General features: G+C 57.2%; 3 protein-coding genes across 3 annotated transcripts; all 3 read left to right on the top strand.

Annotated features, from left to right (window-relative positions):
- Window positions 1-1305: 1305 nt before the first annotated feature.
- SPSK_04563 (uncharacterized protein) lies at window positions 1306-1953 on the top strand (the record flags this gene model as incomplete). Its single annotated transcript, XM_016731366.1, has 1 exon — window positions 1306-1953. The coding sequence occupies one exon, from the start codon at window positions 1306-1308 to the stop codon at window positions 1951-1953; it is 648 nt and encodes a 215-aa protein (XP_016585527.1).
- A 49-nt stretch (window positions 1954-2002) lies between these two features.
- SPSK_04047 (Ino eighty subunit 1) lies at window positions 2003-4192 on the top strand (the record flags this gene model as incomplete). The annotated part of the gene is made up of 1 exon (XM_016730860.1): window positions 2003-4192. One exon carries the CDS (start codon window positions 2003-2005, stop codon window positions 4190-4192), a length of 2190 nt encoding a protein of 729 aa, XP_016585526.1.
- Window positions 4193-8313: 4121 nt separating this feature from the next.
- On the top strand, window positions 8314-12966 carry SPSK_03865 (uncharacterized protein; the record flags this gene model as incomplete). Its single annotated transcript, XM_016730680.1, has 1 exon — window positions 8314-12966. One exon carries the CDS (start codon window positions 8314-8316, stop codon window positions 12964-12966), a length of 4653 nt encoding a protein of 1550 aa, XP_016585525.1.
- Window positions 12967-14377: the final 1411 nt, after the last annotated feature.

Genomic DNA, 14377 nt, shown 5'->3' with positions numbered 1-14377 from the left:
CTCCTGCCACGGGCGATCTCTTTCCTCTTATACGTTACGTTACGGTTGTACAGGGCCCAACGGCGTCGTTTTATTCGGGTTGCTCTTCCCCCAGACGTCTCTGTAGTGGCGGCAAGCAATAGATACAAGATAACGCTCTTCACAAGTACAATGGATAGACTGCGGCCGCTCTCACATCTCGTCCGCTGGGAAGCCCGGAACTGCCCGTCCTGGAGCTTAGCATGCCCAAGTTCCCATCGACGGACCCTCAGCATGTTCTGCCATTCCGAATGAGGTAAAAAGGTGAAGTAAGTCAAGAGAAGCGCCGCCAGACAGGGCTATCAAAATTAGGTAAAACGAGTCGCATTGGATCCGATGAGAATGCTCTGCAGGCCCTCAAAGCCAAGCCGCTTAGTCGCCCGCTTCTCGCCCGCTAGATACTGATACACTTACTCTGCTTTGCCTCCTTTGTGCGCACTCGCCCCAGTTCTTACACGTCAAGTCGACTGGGGCGCTGTTTCCCGTTTGGGCAACTTTAAACGACCAGTCAGAACCGCATTACTACATATCGCATATTGACATGCACACTAAGCACTCTGTTATCGAGGCAGATCACGTGCAGCTAAGCTGGAGCGCAACAGGTGGAGTCTTTTGGATTCGCTCTGGACTCGGGACGTGTTCTCGCCAGAATTACGCGGTGTCTCGTACGAGGACAGTGTGCGCTGAGGCGATCTACAGGTGATGGTTCGTCGCTCCTGCCGCTTGTCTCGTCACCCATTTTCGGCACGAGCACAGGTGAAAAAAAAAGGGAAAAAAGGAAGTAAAAAAACAGGGCAACAGATCACCAACCAATTCAGAGCTGCCCGTTTGCACTTTTGGCTTTGGTCTGTCACTCGCTTCGCTCTCCCAACCATTCTACCCAGACCCCTTCACTGGCACTCGTTTCCTGGATCGTCAGCCCCGTCACTCGGCATCGTGATGACCTGCTCACCTAGCTCTTGCCTGGCGAGCTAATTTGCAGCCCCCTTCCTTCCTTTTCGACACCCATTTCTAGCAGCCAGTCGCCCTTTCCTTGTCCATTTTCCTCTCCTTTTTCAACACCGCGTCGCTCCTTCTCTCCGTCTTTTCCAAGCACTCCAACGCGATAAATAAATCTATTACGAAACGCGGAACGCCCTCCAGCGCCATCATCCTTTTGTTTTCGACAACACAACTCCATCTTCCATCGTCCCTGGCCACAACTTCATCACCGCGGCGATTTTGGGTGGCATCCCCCATCAACCCACAGCCTCCCTGCATCTCCACGGCAGGCGCCATCAGCTCACAATGGCCTCTCCAAGCTCGGCCATGAGCACGACGGAAGTTGAGCCCCAAACGTCGCCTGCCCCCAACGACAAGTCCTTTGCCACAAACGCGGCGAACCTGACCGAAGACGACGCCAGCGACCGTGAGAATGGCACCCCGCGGAACACGTCACGGAACACGAGCCGCATGATGGACACACCCGACGTATCAGAACGCCGCGGTGGTGCTGGCAGTGGGCGCGGTCGGGGCCGGGGCGGTCGCGATTCGTCGGCTGCCGGTGGTGCCAATGGCGCGGGGGGGCCCGGCGTGTTCAAGGACCCCAGCGCCATTGGCAAGATCCGGCATCTCAAGAAGGAGGATGGCGAGCCGCTGTGGCGTGTCGACATCCAGTACGACTTTCTGCGGGCCGTCTTCGCCGACGAGCACTGTGTTTTTACAAACAGCTACGAGCCAGACACGATGCCCAAGCAGTGCTTCGCGGACCTGTACATTGACACAATGGCCCGAAGCAGCAAGACCAGCAAGATTTTGCACGACAAGCTGCTGACGGACCGCGAAGCGGCCAAAAACATGGCCATGGTGTGTCTGCTGGTCAACATCGGCCGCATGAACACCACGTTGAATTGTGAGTCGTCCCTCTCTCTTTCCACACTCACACTCTCTCTCTGAACGTTGCATGTCCTTTTCGCATTCTAACACCTGCTCAGTTTTCCCCGAGATGCGCGCGCAACTACGCACCTACCATGCGATTCCCTCTCTCCAGATCCACGAGAAGCCGCAGGACTACAAGCAATTGCAGGACGCGCCGCGCCTCAAGTCCATCCTCAAGGGCGGCACAGAAGACCGCGCCGAGCCGAGGTCGCTGGACCTCCTCAAGGACATGGACGTCCCGCGTACCAACCCGGTCAACCTCTTGTTCCTGATCTGCAACAATGCCTCTAAAGTAGCCGAACTGCACTTCCCGCCGGGCCGCGAGTTCCACGATTTGATCATGAAGACCAACCTCACGAGCGCGTCGCGCGCGCGTGCGTTCCTCTGGGTCGTGTGGTTCTACCTCGAGTCCGACTTCACCGAGGAGGGCTGCGAAGAGAACCCGTTCGGTCCGGGCGTCGACTATGGCGTCGATGTCGCCAACCAGGGCGTCCCCGTCATGGAGGAGATGACGCCAGAGCAGGAGAAGCAAGAGAACATTGACACCATGGTCGAGATCGCCTTTGGCACAAGCAAGAAGCATCTGCGCTCCCTGATTCTGCAAGACGAGCACTTTATTGACATCACGTCGCAAAAGCGCAGCTCGCGCCCCTCGCGCCCGTCTGCGGCCGCTACGGCCGCGGCGGCGGTCAAGGAATCAGCCGCTGAGCTCGCTGGCACGGACAATGAGCGGTCCCTACCGCCGGCTATCCTGCCGCGCATTCGCCCTTCCAAGCATGAGAGCGACGTCGAGAGCATGCGGTCCACGCCGCCGCCACGCTCGCTGATCCGCTCGTTTGGCGGCGGTGCCGCCGCAGGTTCTGCGCGTCGGGGCGGGCCACACAAATATTCGCTGGGGGATGGGGGCGGGGGCCCGTCGCCTGTGCGCCAGCCGCCGCTGATACAGCAGCTTCACCAGCAGCAGCAGATGCAGCAGACGCGCCGCAAGCGCAAGTCGGCGAAGCCTGACGGCCGCAGCAGCCGGCACCGCCGCGACGACGACGACGACGACGGCGACGATGACGACGTCCGCGCCAACACATCGGTGGCGCCCAGCCGCAAGCCGCGCCCTCCGACGGCGCACCAGATTGCCGTGGAGAACAACCGCAAGCAGCGGATTGAGTACCTGCTGTCGCGCGGCATGCACCGCAAACACCACCGATCGCGCAAGACGCGGCGGACCGAGGGCGCGATTGTGCGGGCGCTGCGGCGCCTGGACGAGGTCGAGGACCCGTTTGAGAACAGCGAGGACGAGTCCAACCTGGCGTTCAACCGGGAGCTGTTTACGTTTACAATGGGCGCGCCGCAGAGCATGGCGACGGGCACCGCATTCCGCGAGCGCGGCTTCCACGGCCTGGTGCAGATCAAGACCGAGCCGGAGGACTTTGGCGAGGAAGTGTCGGCGTATGCCTCGGCGATGCGGCGCGCCTGCCGTCGGCTCAACCGCTGGGAAACCGATGGCATGGCCAAGAACATGGTGGTGCCGACAATCAAGCGGCCGCGTGTCAACGTGCCGGCGGTCGAGGACGAGTACCGGGACCCCAACGAGACGGAGGAGGAGCAAGACCTGGACCAGCCGGGCGGCGATCCCGACGCGTCCATGTCCATGTCGTTTGTCGAGACGACACCCGTTCCGGCAGCCAAGAAGCGGCGCACGGCCGGCGCAACGGGCCAGGTTCCGGCCGTGGCAGCCCTGAGCCGTGCGCGCGGCGGCCGCGTCTCGGGCCGTGTTCCTAGCAACACACCGGCCGCCATTTCGGCGCGGCGGCGCCGCGCGGCCAAGGCAGCCGCGCTTCTGGCCAGTAGCGGCGGCGGCGACGTGGCGACGCGCGATGCCGGCGGCCGGAACGGCAGTGCGGGCATTGGCGCAGACGACGCCGGTGGCGAGGATGCGACGGTCCTGGCCAGCGGCGCAGAGGGCGAGGGTGACGCCGACAACGACGTGGAGGCTGCCGATGGTGCCGACGGTGCCGACGGTGCCGACGACACAGAGGACGTGGCGTCGGTGTCGGCCGCGCCGGTCAACAAGACACGCGTGACGATCAAGAAAAAGACGTCCGGCGCGCCGGCCCGCGGCAGCAGTCGGGCGGCTAAGGTGAAGCGCGAGGACGAGGACGGCGACGAGGCGGCCAATGAGGCCGGTGACGGTGAGGACGACGAAGACGAGCTCAACGACGTGGATAAGGCGCTGCTCGGCATGGGCTCGGACTCGGAGTAGGCCTTTGTACAGACGATGCTGCATGGGGAAGAGAGCTGTTCCCTGAGTCTTGGTTCTTTTGGTTTTTAGACTTTGTACGAGAAAGACAGACGGAGTAGGATGTTCATTTCACGGTTTTCTATTGTTCTTTTGTCTGGCTGGGGCCATCTTTGTTTATTCTGTTCTTTTTTTACTCGTCGACTCAAGACAGCAACATTGGGGGATACAGACGATGACGCTGGAGTCTTTGAATCTGTTTCAGTATTGCGCTGTTTTCACTTTTTCACGTGGCGATGGATACGGGATGAACAGGCTACACGGTGTTTTGCTATTGTGCTATTGTTGATGCTTGCATGTATTAATCGGTACATCCTATTCTCATGTATAACGATGCGTTACTGTCGCCACTGTGATGTCTGAAATGTGGCCTGATGTCTTGTTTTATTAATAAATACATATTTTATATTAAAAGACCATCATTAGAGACATCTGCGCAACTGCTTTTCTTTACACCACCTGCGCTTGGCAAAAGGCAAATCATCTGTAACAGGCGTCGATGTCCGCCGATAACGGTGCCACGTCTTTACTCCTGCAGTATGTTATACGACGTAATGCATTTTTTCTCCTTCCAGAAGTGGCGTTCGCTCCACAGATGGGGAGGAGGGCAGCAAAACGGAGAACAAAACAGGAAACAAGGCTGGTCGCTTCCCATGCATTTTTATTTTATTTATTTTATTTTATTTTTTTCTTATTTACGAATAGAGAGTCAGTCGCGCAAACCAGCCTGGTTTATGCTTCCGATAGTATGTCGGAAGGATTCCCTCAGGTGCCCTCCCATTGGCCCCCTCCCACTGCTCCGCATTACTCGGACACCCTTGTGGACGTGCTTTTCCCTGTAGGCCTATTTCCAGTGGTCAAGTCATATATTTCCTGCAGCATCCTTACAGGCTCCAATGAGCCGACTCTGAGGGACGAAGTCCCCAAGATGGTCCAATTCCTCAGCGGTATCTCTGTAGTCTTAAGGAGTAGCCATTCAGTTGTTCGACACTGGACAGAGGTATATCTATGGTGAGCCTTCCCCTTACTTTGTTGTATATTTGTATGGTACTGTTTGTCCGCCGTTCTGGGCCGATCGTTTTCGTATTTTTTGTTTTCTTTGCTTTGCATTTTGTATTACCAATCAAGAGCGAAGCCAAGCATTTTCGTCGTGCCTGTTGGCGTTTTGGCGCACTTGTAGGATACAAGACTAAATAAAAACCGGGGGCAATGCGAGTCCAACCGAAATGGGCAAAATATCGCCAATACTGCCCAATCCCTGCGGGAAGTCGGTGCAGGTAACGCCCGACATTGCATTCTTGGTGCGGAGCAATACTCCATACTCCACAGGCGGTTCCTGGATCGCATTCTCTGGTGAACATTCTGAGGGACACATTGCACTCCAGATATTCCGTCAGATGTGAGATGTGAATATCTTCGAATGTGCCCATCCCCCCAAGCAGTGCAGGCTGTCCACGCGATTGTCTGCTGTCGCAGTGGGTAACTGCCGGCATATGTCTGTGTCGTACCCACCCGCCGCGGCAAAGCTGGCCTGGAGAAGCATGCGTCGGGGCCGGTGCCCGGTGTACGCCGTCGAATGTGTGGTGCATGAGACGCAACGACGGTCGGCACCGACTAGGGGGACAAGTCGAGTCATCTGGCGTCAACTGCCGCCAAGACTAAAGGTTGAGGGGGCCAGGGGAGGTGGAAGGTGCAGGTGAGGTAAGGAAGACGAAGCAGGGAAGAAAGCGTAGGGACGGAAAGCAGGCCGGTGGTGTTGGCCAGTCATGTTGCAAGGAAACATCGTACTCCAAGTCCCGTCTCCGAAAGCATGAACAAGTCGGGATAGATGGCAGCGATTCAACAATTCAACGAGGACGGTTGTACGGTATGCCATGCAGGGCCATGCGCGTCAACGTTGCGCGTTCTGTCAGGCCGTGTCGTCGTGACGCGCCGCAACAGATGGAGCCATGGTTTCTTTGTTTCCTTGGTTATGGGGCTGGCCAGCCGTGCCGAAAAGCAAATACAACATCGGAGCTTTTGCATGTCCGTGGTACACATACTGTGTATTTTTTTTTTTTGTAAAGGCTGCCGTGTGCCGTGCATGTACGGGAGTTGGAGTCGAGCTTGTACTGTGTACGCGGCCGTCTGGCTAGCCAGCTGCCAGCATGCACCAACCTCGGAGTCCAAGTCCCATCCTCGGAGTACCAACCACGGGAGACCTCTTCTTTCTCATGGCCGGCACCGACAACGGCCAAGGAGCAACCGCCTCATGGTGGCCGACTTGGACGACTCTTGGGCTCGTCTTTGACTCTTCTTTGACTCACGGCCGCTTGACTGGGCGGGTAGGATCCATGCCCTGCCCCGGCCCGTCATTGGTTCTCTGTGTTGTCTTTTGGTGCTGTGCGAGCTGTTGGATTTGTGTTGCGCATTCCCATTCTTATTTTCGTGCGTCGTAGCGTTTTCGTCGTGTCTTTACCGCCTTTTTCTGGGCGGCCAGGGGTAGACAACGGCACTGCCCACATTCCGTAAAACGGAGATAGCACAAGCATCGTACGCGAAGACGTCCGCGAAAATACGCGACAGGGACGGCATGGACGTCGTTTTCGCCATTCACCATTCGTAATGTGTTGCTCCGTATTTCCAGGAACAAAGACAATAACGCTTGTGGTTTACGCGAGCAAATATGCCGGAATGCAGCAACCTCGCGTGTCCAAATCATTTTCTTCGACTTTGTTGCGCGCCAGTGCTGCTCCACAGTGGCTTGCATTGGTCATGTAGTGGTGATAGCCTTTCCGGTGCCGATTTGCCGGGCCGTCCAACCAACCGCTGTTGGCCAACACAAGGACCCCCTCCTGAATGCTTGGCCTGGCCTCTCAACAAATTCCATCTACTGCACGCCGTGGCTCGATATTCTCGTTGCGCGTTGGTGTTTTCGTCCTGCGGCTCAGCTCAGCCTGGGACGGCAACCCATAACCCATGTGCCCGGTCGTTCCACACGCCGGCAGATTGACGAGCTGGCGACCTGCCCATTCATTTGTGGACCGCTATGGTCAAATATCCAAACGGCTGCCGCTGTGACTCAGCTCCGATTGCGTGCGATGCCGTTTCCTGAGAGATCCACGGCCGGAGCAAAAATCGGGGATAAGGCTTGTTCAGTGGTTGACCCAAGACCTGCATCAAGTCTGCATCCACAAGATTGACTGGACTTTGTCGAATCGGCTCCATTCACTTGCGGGACTGACTTTGCCATTTTTTTTGTCGCCGGTTCTGGCAATGTGTAGGCGAAGGGGGCGACAGTGTGGCTAGCTTGCTGCCTGCCGCGGGCCCTTGCCGCAAAGAAGGCATCGTTTCTATTTTCTGTGATGGTCGCGAGCCAGTGGGCGGTGGCCCAGGAAATCAACGCAATCCTGACAAACACATAACCCATCCCGCCTAGCACGGGCGGCCCACGCGCCTGTCGGCACCCTCAATCGCCGTCACCTCCGAGTCCTAGCACCGCACCACCTTCTGGAATCGGCCTAAGCGTCCTACAGGCCGCTCTCCCCAGACGCCCTAGAAAAAGAACTAGTTAGATAATACCGTCGCATGTATTCTGTAACTCCGTACGACATCCATGACGGCTTGGAAAACAGAAGAGAAAAAGGGGAGTGGCGGATAAAAAAATAAAATAAAAAAATAAAAAAGTCCGCCCGCAAACGATGCAAACTAACCACAACCTGCGTGGCAATCAGGACTTTGAGACGGGAGAACCTACCTTGTCCTTCTGTGCCGTAGTTTCCTCCTGTCTTTACTTTTTCTTCCTTTTTTTTGATCCGTTCCTTGTGTTCTTTCTTTGTCGTGTGCAGCTGCTGTCTCTTTGGCTCGCTCCCTTCTTTATTTAATTAGTAGCCACGCTCCTTGTGTTTTGTATTGTCCCTCTCTGACATCGACTGGCACCGATCGACGCAACAAACCTTTGGGACAATCAAGACCAAAGTCAACAACGTATCATCGTCAGACCTATTGGCAAGGCGGTCTTTTCGAGCCGCCGTTTTGTTTGACCAGACGCCTTGGCAGCCGCATTTGGACGACATCGCCGCCCAACTGCGTGTAAGCCCACCATCATGGGCGACTCCGAATATGAAAACGAAAAGGAGCACGAGCGCGAGGTCGCCGATGTCGCCAATGTCCCCGACCCCATCAGCAGTTCCGTCGCCGCCGCTGCCGCCAACAAAAGCGATGAGGATGTTATAAGCGAAAAGGACGTTGCCATGGGCGCCATGGACCAGGACTCCGACCTCGACGATGACGACGACGACGGCCAGGTGGGCCGCGCCCAGCAGAGCCAGCAGGAGGAGATGCACCGCGTCCGCAGTACGGCTACCGATGCCAGCGCCACCAGCGCCGCCACCTCGGCTGCTGCTTCCGCACTCCCGCCAAAGCGGTCGTTCATGCACAAAATCAACCCCTTGCGCTGGGGCAAGGTCCCCGCCGTCCCCGACGAGCGCACCGTGTGCCCGGAAGACAAGGCCAATTTCTTCAGCAAGCTCATCTTCCACTGGCAGGGCCCTCTCATGCGCACCGGCTACTCCCGCCCCCTCGAGCTCAACGACATCTGGCTCGTCAACCCCAACCGCGCCGTCGAGCCCATGACCGACCGCGTCCGCGCCTCCTTCAAGCGTCGCGTCGCCCGCGGCGACAAGTACCCCCTCCTCTGGGCCATGCACGAGGCCTACTTCTTCGAGTTTTGGCTGGGCGGCATGTGCCAGCTCTCGTCCTCCATCTTCCAGGTCATGTCGCCCTTTACCCTGCGCTTCTTGATCCAGTTCGCCACCGATGCGTACAACGCCAGCAACAATGGCGGCCCCGCGCCCCACATCGGCCGCGGCCTCGGCCTCGTCTTTGGCGTCACCATCATGCAGATGCTCCAGAGCCTGGGCACAAACCACTTCATCTTCCGCGGCATGATGATCGGTGGCCAGGTTCGCGCCACGCTCATCAACCTCATCTATGAAAAGAGCATGGTTGTGTCGGGCCGCGCCAAGGCTGGCGGCCGCGCGCGCCCTGACGACCCTGCTGACGCATCCAAAGATGCCAGCGGCAAGGATGCGAGCGACGGCGATGACAAGTCGGACAAGGAAAAGGCTAAGCGCATGAACATTGATGCTGCTGCTGCTGCCGCCGCCGCCGCCAAGTCGGGTGCTCTGGTGGCCGGCGACGGTATCGGATGGGGCAATGGTCGCATTGTCAACCTGATGAGCGTCGACACCTACCGCATCGACCAGGCCTGCGGTCTCTTCCACATCATTTGGTGTGCCCCCATCTCTTGCTTGGTCACCCTTGTTCTCCTGCTCGTCAACTTGACCTATGCCGCCCTTGCGGGCTTTGGTCTGCTCGTCGTTGGCATTCCGGTGCTCACCCGGGCCATCAAGAGCCTCTTCAAACGCCGCAAGCTCATCAACCGCGTGACGGACCAGCGCGTCTCTCTTACGCAGGAAATCTTGCAGTCCGTGCGCTTTGTCAAGTACTTTGGCTGGGAGAGCTCGTTCTTGGCCCGTCTTGAGGAGTACCGCGCCAACGAGATTTCCATGATCCAGGTCCTGCTGTCCATCCGCAATGCCATCATGGCCATCAGCCTGTCCCTGCCCATTTTCGCCTCCATGCTGTCGTTCATCGCCTTCTCCCTGTCGCACCACAATCTCGCGCCCGCCAAGGTCTTCTCGTCTCTGGCCCTGTTCAATGGCCTGCGTATGCCGCTCAACCTCTTGCCCCTAGTCATTGGCCAGGTCACCGATGCCTGGACGTCCGTGAAGCGGATCCAGGAGTTTTTGCTGGCCGAGGAGCAGGAGGAGGACGTCGAGTGGAAGCCCGAAGGCGTCCATGCTGTCGAGATGCACGATGCCTGCTTTACCTGGGAGAGAACCCCTACGCAGGAGACCGATGACGGGGCGGGCAGCAAGAAGCCAGGAGCAGCCCCCTCGAAGAAGGGTCAGAAGAAAAAAGAGGCGACCGCCAAGGCGGCCCGGCCGGCTTCGTCGGATGGGAGCGCTGGTGACACTGCCAGCACGCTTGTCGAGGAGCTCGAGCCATTCAAGCTCAACGACTTAAACTTTAGCATCGGCCGCAACGAATTGGTCGCTGTCATCGGCTCCGTCGGCAGCGGAAAGAGTTCTCTGTTGGCGGCGCTTGCCGGTGATATGCGCAAAACCAGTGGCGAGGTTGTCCTGGGCGCGTCCCGCGCCTTCTGTCCGCAGTACGCATGGATTCAGAACGCCACCCTCCGTAAGAACATCTTGTTCGGCAAGGAGTACAGCGACAAGTGGTACAAAGATGTTATCAAAGCGTGTGCCCTGCAGCCCGATTTGGACATGCTGCCGGCTGGCGACGCGACCGAGATTGGTGAGCGCGGCATCACCATCTCCGGCGGCCAGAAGCAGCGCCTGAACATTGCGCGTGCCATCTACTTTGACGCCGACATCGTGCTGATGGACGATCCCCTGAGTGCTGTCGATGCTCACGTTGGCCGCCACATCTTTGACCATGCCATCCTTGGTTTGCTCAAGGACAAGTGCCGTATTCTGGCCACCCACCAGCTCTGGGTGCTGAACCGCTGCGACCGTATCATCTGGATGGAGGCCGGCAAGATCCAGGCTGTCGACACGTTTGACAACCTGATGCGTGACCACGAGGGCTTCCAGCAGCTGATGGAGTCGACGTCGGTCGAGGAGGAGCAGGAGGCGAGCGCGCCCGCGCCCGCGTCTGCGGATGCCGAGGGCAAAAAGAAGAAGAAGAAGAAGGGCAAGACCCTGATGCAGAGCGAAGAGCGCGCCGTCGCAAGTGTTCCATGGTCCACCATCGCCGACTACATTCGGTCGTCAGGCTCCATTTTGAACGGCCCCTTGGTTGTCTTTTTGCTCATCCTCTCACAGGGCTCCAACATTGTGACGTCTCTGTGGCTCTCGTACTGGACGTCGGATAAATTCGGCTTCACGACGGGCGTGTACATTGGCGTGTATGCTGCTCTCGGTGCGGTCCAGGCCTTGCTTACTTTCAGCTTCATGGTGTCCTTGTCCATCTTTGGCACCAGCTCGTCCAAGGTCATGCTGCGTCGCGCCATTGGGCGTGTGCTGCGTGCGCCCATGTCCTTCTTCGACACGACCCCCCTTGGTCGTATCACCAACCGGTTCAGTCGCGATGTGGACGTCATGGACAACTCGCTGAGCGACGCCATGCGCATGTACTTCTTCAGCGTGGGCAGCATCGTCTCAGTTTTCGCCCTCATCATCGCCTTCTTCCACTACTTTGCCATTGCCCTTGGCCCGCTCTTCCTCATCTTCCTCTTCGCCACGTCCTTCTACCGGTCGTCGGCGCGCGAGGTGAAGCGTTTCGAGTCGGTGCTTCGGTCGACCGTCTTTGCCAAGTTTGGCGAGGGCCTCAGCGGCGTGGCCTGCATTCGGGCCTACGGCCTGCGGGAGCATTTCATGGCAGACCTGCGCAACGCCATTGACAACATGAACTCGGCATATTACCTGACATTCAGCAACCAGCGCTGGCTGTCTGTGCGTCTCGACATGATTGGCAACCTGCTTGTGTTCACAACCGGGATCCTCGTCGTGACGTCGCGCTTCAACGTCTCGCCGTCCATTGGCGGCCTTGTGTTGTCGTACATCCTGGCCATTGTGCAGATGATCCAGTTCACGGTGCGTCAGCTCGCCGAGGTGGAGAATGGTATGAACGCCGTCGAGCGCCTGCAGTACTACGGCCAGCAGCTGGAGGAAGAAGCACCGCTGCACACGGTTGACGTGCGCCAGAGCTGGCCGGAGAAGGGTGAGATTGTCTTTGACAACGTGGAGATGCGCTACCGTGAGGGTCTTCCGCTCGTGCTGCGCGGCCTCAGCATCCACGTGCAGGGCGGCGAGCGTATCGGGATTGTCGGCCGGACCGGTGCTGGCAAGTCCAGCATCATGTCGACGCTGTTCCGTCTTGTCGAGATTAGCGGCGGCCGCATCAGCATCGATGGCATTGACATTGCGACCATTGGTCTCCACGATTTGCGCTCGCGCCTCGCAATTATTCCCCAGGATCCCACACTCTTCCGCGGCACGGTCCGCAGCAATTTGGATCCATTCAATGAGCACAACGACTTGGAGTTGTGGTCGGCGCTCCGCCAAGCCGATCTGGTCACGGACGAGGCCGAGCAGCAGGCCATGTCCGGAGCCGCCAGTGGTGGCGCCAGTGGCAGCGGGAGTGGCAGTGGTAGTGGTAGTGGCAACAAGACTGGCGCTGTGAGCAGTTCTGTTGTGCCGGAGACCCATTCACCAGCGACGGCTGGTCGTGAAGCGACGCGCATCGGCTTGGACAGCGTTGTAGAGGAAGACGGCTTGAACTTCTCGTTGGGCCAGCGCCAGCTTATGGCCCTGGCACGTGCACTGGTGCGTGGCAGCCAGATTATCGTGTGCGACGAGGCCACGTCGTCGGTGGACATGGAGACGGACGACAAGATCCAGGCGACCATCGCCTCGGGCTTCCGTGGCAAGACGCTGCTGTGCATTGCGCATCGTCTGCGGACCATTATTGGTTACGACCGCATCTGTGTCATGGACCAGGGCGCCATTGCCGAGCTGGACAACCCGATGGTGCTGTACCAGAACGAGAACGGCATCTTTCGTGGCATGTGCGACCGGAGCGGCATTCGTGCGGACGACATCAGCGCTGCCCAGGACAAGCTGGAGAGCTATGTCGCCAGCCAGGCGGGCAAGGAGAAGGTGCAGTTGTAGGTGTAGAAGCAGCGTCTGCATGTTTGCTTGTCATATCGGCGGTCTTTTTGTTGAAACCAAGACGCCTAGTACCAACTATGATACCTTTGCTTTGTTATGTTTGACATTCTGAAATCCGAGAGACGGACCGGAAGAAGGAGAAGAAGAAAAAGTCATTTGCCGTTAGTTACGTCTGCTTTTCGTCCATATAATAGCCCATGGAGCGAGCTCATTGTTTATTACCCATAGAAAAATTAGTACAAGTAATACAAAAAACAGCAAACCACGTTCGTTCCCTTTTCTAGTCGCATCGGGGTGACCTTGTACGCAAAGGCTGTCGCAATTCGTAGCAAGACTCGCTGGACGTCGTTTGGGGATGGTGTCGTTTCGCGGCAAGGAAGATTGACAAGAAGAGAGAAATTGAGAGTCCTTTGTTTTCGTGAGCAGTTTTTGTGGCGCAAAGGCAAGAAATATCACGGTCGACTCCATATGGCTCCAAATGGGCAGGAGTCAGACGGTCGTCCCTCCCCGGTGTTTCCCTGTGTAACACCCCCCTGAAGCTCGTTCTTGCTCGTTCTTGCTCGTTTACCAGACTTTGCTTTGTACAGGCAAGAACGACAATCTGTGCTCGTTTGCTCTTGCCACTGAAACAAACGGCTTCGCCTTCAGCGCGTTACGTGTTCTTTCTTCGTCTGACGAACCAAAACCAGCAGCTTTACGCGAGCTCACGTCTCACGTATCGCTCGTTCCCATACTTTCGGCCAATGAAGCAGTAGTGGTTGTTATCGAGCCGTGAGCGAATACAAGGAAAGGTGTTAACACGGTGGCTACGCTATGGTCAAATACTGCGACCAAAAATACAAGACGAGGTGGCCTGCAAGGCTGAATCCCAGAATGTAAGTGGAAGGTCCGGTGTGGCTATGCATTGCTGTACACGACAACAAAGGATGCGGCCGAGACATTGGTGTCTCTAAACAGCCAACTGCTCAGTTAACTCGGTATTTCTAAACGAGAGACAGGGCTCAGTCTCATTGCAGGAAAGGGTACGGCGCAGACCATTCCAATACTTGCAGGCACAGATACGATCTGTTTCTGATGTAAAACAGCAGGCGGGAATCTTCGTGCACTTTGTCAAGATGTATGTACCTCAATACTCACCTGCCGACATGTCTGAGCAAGATGAGAAAATTTACGAAAAACTCGAGCCGGTTTTGGCCACCGACGCGACATTGGAGCAATGATGGAACATAGTAAAATATATGGGATCTGAGGCTATGGCATATGCTACAAACGTACCACGAAACGGAAAGTGGACTAGCGAAGATAGGACAAAGATCATGACGAGATAATCAGTCGACCGCGACTCCTCTTTCATGCTGGGACACGCGTTGTCCAAAGAAAACAAGAACAGGGCAGGGGAGGCTGCTGCAGG

Source organism: Sporothrix schenckii (genome assembly GCF_000961545.1).
Source record: "Sporothrix schenckii 1099-18 chromosome Unknown Cont47, whole genome shotgun sequence".
Classification (NCBI taxonomy): domain Eukaryota; kingdom Fungi; phylum Ascomycota; class Sordariomycetes; order Ophiostomatales; family Ophiostomataceae; genus Sporothrix; species Sporothrix schenckii.
This window is presented reverse-complemented; position numbering and strand designations above follow the sequence as displayed.